The sequence below is a fragment of the Pseudorasbora parva genome, chromosome 1 (assembly GCF_024679245.1).
Source record: "Pseudorasbora parva isolate DD20220531a chromosome 1, ASM2467924v1, whole genome shotgun sequence".
In the NCBI taxonomy this organism is placed as follows: Eukaryota; Metazoa; Chordata; class Actinopteri; order Cypriniformes; family Gobionidae; genus Pseudorasbora; species Pseudorasbora parva.
This window is the reverse complement of record NC_090172.1, coordinates 59704926-59711143: the sequence shown is the minus strand read 5'-3', so window position 1 is coordinate 59711143 and position 6218 is coordinate 59704926. Positions and strand designations below refer to the sequence as shown.

The window sequence follows — 6218 nt, the reverse complement described above, 5'->3', positions numbered from 1 at the left end:
TTGATGGCATCGTTCTTCCTGTTAGATCCGTAATGACCTCAGTTTCCTGCATGTGTTTGTCAGTTGTTCCCTGGTTACTCCTGGAGTCATGAACGCCGCTTCGCTGGTCCTGAAGCTAGGGGGGATATCTGGAGCTCTTGCAGTCGCAGCAGGTGCTTATGGAGCTCACGGTAAGTGTCATTTCTGGCCCGGTTGTGTTTTGTTTGGCTGTCGGGTCTGGTCAGACGATAAACGCGTCGAGAAGACTCAAAATACTGCACGACTGGGCACCGGACAGGTCGGACGTGACTGCGCGCACATTACCTCAAAGTTTTAAGCTTTTCTGCTACTCCTTAGTGTGTTTGTTTGTTTTTTGGACAGGCTTCCGACACAGTGAAGCGAGTGATTACCAGAGAGAGGTGAGTTGAGTAGATTTGCTTATTTATGTTCTGTCTTTGTCACTTTGTTCATCTTGTCAAAATTATGTATAAAAAATAAAAATACAAAAACGCTGGTTTATTGTGTACATTTTAGTTTATTTGGTATAGAAGCCAATTTCTGCCACATAAGAAAAAAAATGATTATGACTAACAGTTTTGACGTACGTATAACAAACTTTTTGACTCATAGTATTTCATAATTTTGATAATTTATTTTCTATATGCCTTAAGTGTTATATTCTTAGTCTTAGTGTTTCTTTCAAGTAGCCTATTATCCTTATAACTTTAGCACATAATTATGACTTGGTATCTTATAATTGTAACTTTTTATGTCATATTTATTATTTATTTATTTTTCTATGCGTGTTCTATCTTTATCACATTGTTCAACACGCCAAAATAATTATCTATAATAACCTTTATTTATTTGTGTTTATTGTGTACACATTGAGGGCTTTGAAAAATTGCTTTGGTAAGATATAATTATGACTTAAAACGTTTTTGGCAATTATGACAAAACGTTTTGACATAAGTGACATTTTTAGTTTTTCATAATTTATGATATGATTTATGATAAATTATGCCATAGTATTATACTTTCATGTATATCTTTATTACTTTATCTCATAATTATAATGTTTATGATTTGGTATCTTATTTCTTTTGTCATATTTATGATTTACCAAAGCTTGGTTTTTTTTACCTTTTTGTTTTACACTATGTAACCCACATTATTAAGAAAAGCAGAGGCAAATTTATAAATGTGATGCGTTATTTATAGTTTTTATTCAGGACCATGTACAAGACAACATAACAGTTCTGTTCTTTTTGTGTCTTCAGTTGTTTGATACAGCAAACAAGTACCACATCTACCACAGTCTGGCGCTGTTAGGAGCCGCTCGCTGTGGGAAACCAGCTCTGGTAATCATACCTCTCATCAACATAAACAGTTATGATGGTAGTTATGATAACTACTGATATCATTGAGATATTAATAAGATAATCACCTAGCTGGTCCCAGATCTTATATATTATACCCTTAATATATTTCATATGCATCAAAGATATGGCTCTCTGCAATATTTAATTGTGATTCTGTGATTAAATATTATCTAATGGTTCTAAACCTCATAATTGACAGCTGTCCCAGGAAACTGATTTCCTAATAGAGGTTAATTTCTCTTGTTATTTCCCTCTTCTGTCTAATGTTTCTCATGGTATTAAATAATAGATAACTCAAATCAATATGTCATGTCCATTTATTAATTTATATGCCAAATAGCCTTGTGAAAAGTCATTATTATAAAATAAATCCCTTTAGGGACAGGATGATACAAGTCTCCTGCACTTTGTGCATTGTTATTCTATGATAATAAACAAAGAAAAATCATACCTCGCCTTCCTTTCTGTGAAACATAAATTGAATGATTTCATCAGAATACTTTAATTTGGTCATCAATGGATAAAGATGTTTTCTTTTCCTCAACTCTGACACATGACATCATATTTGATCTGTTGAAAGCACCTCAGCTTATGCCTGCTACAGACTGTACGATTTCGGCAATCTTATAGGATCATTACAAATCACACTGTATGACATGGATCTAATAAACTTAGACAGGGGCGTGGCTAGCAATGTTGGCCCCTATGAAAGATGAGGAGGTTGGGCCCCCTACCACACTAAACATACAAGCCAACTTAGCCATCCAAAATCTTTGTATGCAATTTAATTATATATATATAAACAAATATATATATTTTTTATACTGTTGTCTGAGGTCAGCTAATGACGTTCGTGTGGTTTTTACATTCAAAAACATCATAAATAATAAGTAATAGGCTATTTTCTACACTGGTTTTGAGGCTCTCTCTTGAACGCTGGGTTTCGATGGGTGTGCCGCACTGGAGACTTGGAAGTAAACGCCCACGGCTAGGAGAAGGTTTGCATATTTAATGAGCTTCAGCTCCCCTGTCAGTACATGTGGGAATTGTATTAAAAGCAGCAACCGGAATTATTCTCTCACAGGGCTCACAAAATGTGTTTATTAAACAAACACAATGATTTAATCTCTCATCCACCCACAATTGATTGGAATATAATTTTTTATTACTTGGTCTGCCCGATCGGTGGATATAAGCGTGAACCACACACGCGCCCTTTAAATATCAAGTCAAGAGAGTGAACAACGCAGACCAAGAAAGGAATGTTATTTCACTATTTAAGATACACCGGCCTGTCAAAAGGGCTTACGTTTTGGTAGCCCATCTGGAAAACACAAATGTTGGGCTTTGCGAGCCCTGGCCCATAATGTTACATGTCCGAGTCTGATCCCAAATCGCAATGAATTAACAAATAAAGGATTCTCCAGCCTGTGACAGCGTGCTACGGTATGTTCTGTTAGACACGTACACATAATCAATATGATCTGTAACGATGCAATACTATCACATATTAAAAGAACATGTTTTACTCACGTAACGGCGGCTTCACACTGCACGCGTAAGCAGGTCTTAGGCAGCGCCGAAGCAGCGTGTGTGTAAAGCAGTAGCAGCACGCACACTTTTTGCTTTCACACAGGCAGCGTTTGTCGCGCGCAGTTGTCCTCGCAGTTGTGTACAGAGTACTCTATAATGGATAAGTTTGCATTTCTCTTTAATGTATTTGAAATGTAAAAAAAAAGCAAAGATTTATCATGAAGCTAATTTTATTTTTAAAAATCGTTTCACTTGTTTCTGATGTTTTTTATTTCGTTTAGTGCGAGTTTTTGATAGAAGAAAGGCCATCGCACTATATGTCCATGAAAAGCACACTGCTAAAAAGAGAAACTTCAGGAAATTGTCTTGAAATATTGGATAGGCATCAAATTGACATGCATTGCCCATCATAAACCTCTTAAAGATAATTCATAAATGACTGTAATAACTAAGAGGAAACTTCTTAATGATATGTTGTAGGCTAAATGAGCAAATTATCTAAACAAGTTTTTTTTTTTTTAAATGACAAAATAACGCACATCATAGTCTATCTACATGTCTATACTGTATGTGTGTACATTCTATTTATCTATCCATATTTAGTTGTTCGTTCGTGAGACAACGAAAGATTGTCCAAAACACTTTAAAATGACTTACCATCAGCACCAAGTCACGCTCACCAACTTCCTCCCATGCTTTTTCATTCACTTGCAAGTCTTTATAAAGCAAATTGTGTGGATCATAGAGAACTGTGTGCTTCTCAACCTCCACGATGAGACGAGTGTCGTCCATTGCTGTCTTTCCAGGTGCACTCTGAAGAACACTGCCTGTGACACCACGTGCTTTTGTTTATCGTTTTTGTTTTTATGCCAGCATATAGTTATAATATATACATAATTTAATTCATATTTAATTTAAGATAAACTGGCATACATTATTTAAAATTAGTTTGTTCAGGCAAAAACTTATGGCAGTGACTTTATTTCCACAGCGCCGGATGTCATATGGTGACTGAGAAACACACGGAACACTTCACTAAATTATTTCATGGTTAAATGTGTTATTTTTCATGTTAACCAGGTTAATTTTGATCAGAACAATGTACTGTGGCCTTAATTCATCGTGAGCAGCGCGTCAAAAATAGAGCCGGCGCCGAAACGATCGCGGCACTGACGCTTCTGCTCTGCTCCTGCTACGCGCCGCTGCGCTGCCTCTGCTGCCGATGTGAATGCACTCATCTGTTAACATGAGCGCCGAAAAAAATACTCACTGCTTACGCCCTGCTTACGCGTGCAGTGTGAAACCGGCGTAAGTGTGCTGCACCTTTCCTATCGGAACAAATATAGAAGCAAGTGCGCAATGTCTTACGCACGTGAGCTGGAACTTCATCAAAAATAAAGTTCAACCACACATTCCTACACTGTAAAATAATTTGGTTGTTTTTTGTTGGTTTAACTTAAAAAAGTAAGTAACCTGGTTGCCTTAAAATTTTGAGTTTATTGAAATTAAAAATTTGAGTTTATACAATGAAGGAAATTTGTTTAATAAATAGAAACTCAAAATATTTTTGTATCTGAACCACATAAAAAAATGGGTAAATCATGAAAATAACACTATTTGGCATGTTTCACTGCGTCATCAGAAATAAAACACACACAATTACCCAATATGTTTAAACAATCTTTTAATAATCTTTTAATAAAGGTTGTCGAATCTCAAAAAATGTTCATTGTATTAATTCAATTTCAATGAACTCAAAATTTTAAGGCAACCAGGTAACTTTTTTTCTAAATATTTTTTTACAGTGTAATATTAGGATCTGAAGGAAGCTTATGCAGCGACTGTGTTCTTCCACAACCAGACACTGCAAAATATCTTGCTCTCTTCGGCATGTGTATTGCTCGGTAGCGCGATCCATTTGGCTCCATGAGTCAGTGGGTGGGGCTACAGAAGCAGACGTACAAATTCATCTGTTGGGGCGGCGTTTCTGCATTCTACGACGTCAATGGTTGACATATTCTGATATTGATCGTTTGCTGGGCCTGGCGTCGATAAAAGCTTTTCTTTGATGAGCAAGGATGTTTTCAGCTCCGAAACTCACAGGATATTCTTATATCACGATGACCTTTTATATATCAAAGGCTCAAGGGAAAGTTGATTTCTCAATTCATCACCCCTTTAAATAGCACAACACCTGTTTCTAATCTCCATCACCTTCTCCTTCCTGACCTGCATATTCCCCTTCCCAAAGCTGCATTGGTTGATACAGTCTTTGCAAACTGAATGTTTCTGTTACTCGTGTAAAACTTCTAAACTATCGTAACTCGACTGCTTAGTTTAGCTACACATCTTATCTTGCACTTTATGACTGTTAACTGAAGTGTCGCGCTGGAATTTGCACTCAGCAGCTGTGAATATAAATCCCACAGAACCTTTTATATGTTCGTTTGAATGTATTTATTTTAGGAGGAACGACCACAGAAATCATTCATCTGGGACAGCCCAAAATCGCACAGTGTGTACTGGATCAGGAAGCAATCGCATAAATTAACACACTTTTTTTTTTTCTTAAGGCGGGCGCGATCCTCTTCACTGGCATGGGCTGCTTCTGTGGTCCGCTCTACCACCAGGCCTTAACCAACGACCCCAGCTTCAGCAAGCTGGCACCAATCGGAGGCTCATTGCTCATCGTTGGCTGGGCTGCAATGGCTCTTTGAGTTTTGACTCCATGTGATTTTTTTAGCACTCTCAGAGATGATGTTCTGTTTTGTCATTTGAACAAGAAAAGAGGAGATATACGGTGGCTGAAGAAGAAAAGGGTTGAGAATTTTACATCTTATCTAAGCCCTTTTCAGTAACGTCTGGGAAGTGATGATAAGGCCTTGGGATCAAACGTATGTCTTTTTTTTCCCCTTCACACTGTCACAGGCATCTTCATTTTGTCAGCATGGGGGGAAAAGTTTGAGAAGCTTTCCTTTGTGGCTTATTACTGTGAATGAGTCAGACTCTGGGTTTGTTCATGTCTTGAAAGTGTATGTACGTACGTTTCCTCTGTTTGAACAAAATAAACCCGTCTGAGAAGTTGATTGCCAGTCTGACCTTCTGATACTGGTGGAAATGTCTCTGTGAACGTCTCTCTCACGCAGGTCAGCGAACTCAATAGCCTTCAGGCTTTGATCCTGTGTGTATGACAGTACAAAGCAGTTCATTACCGAAGACCTCACTTTTAGGGCTTCCAGTGTCCAAACGTATCTTTATTCAAATGAAAAGTGAAATCCAATGAGGTTTTAATTCCAGGGCCTGTGACTGTCAGAGACATAGCTG

General features: G+C 37.5%; 1 protein-coding gene across 1 annotated transcript; it reads left to right on the top strand.

Annotated features, from left to right (window-relative positions):
* The first annotated feature begins 5 nt into the window (after positions 1-5).
* On the top strand, positions 6-5980 carry tmem256 (transmembrane protein 256). Its single transcript, XM_067447010.1, has 4 exons — positions 6-170; positions 361-398; positions 1260-1340; positions 5468-5980. The coding sequence occupies exons 1-4, from the start codon at positions 89-91 to the stop codon at positions 5609-5611; spliced, it is 345 nt and encodes a 114-aa protein (XP_067303111.1). The 5' UTR covers positions 6-88; the 3' UTR covers positions 5612-5980.
* Positions 5981-6218: the final 238 nt, after the last annotated feature.

Excerpts from the sequence above, each read along its gene's own strand:
- tmem256 (XM_067447010.1), top strand. The coding sequence starts at position 89 with ATGAACGCCGCTTCGCTGGTCCTGAAGCTAGGGGGGATATCTGGAGCT. Across the intron at positions 171-360 it reads AGGTGCTTATGGAGCTCACG|GCTTCCGACACAGTGAAGCG; the intron begins GTAAGTGTCATT and ends TTTTTTGGACAG. Across the intron at positions 399-1,259 it reads CGAGTGATTACCAGAGAGAG|TTGTTTGATACAGCAAACAA; the intron begins GTGAGTTGAGTA and ends TTGTGTCTTCAG.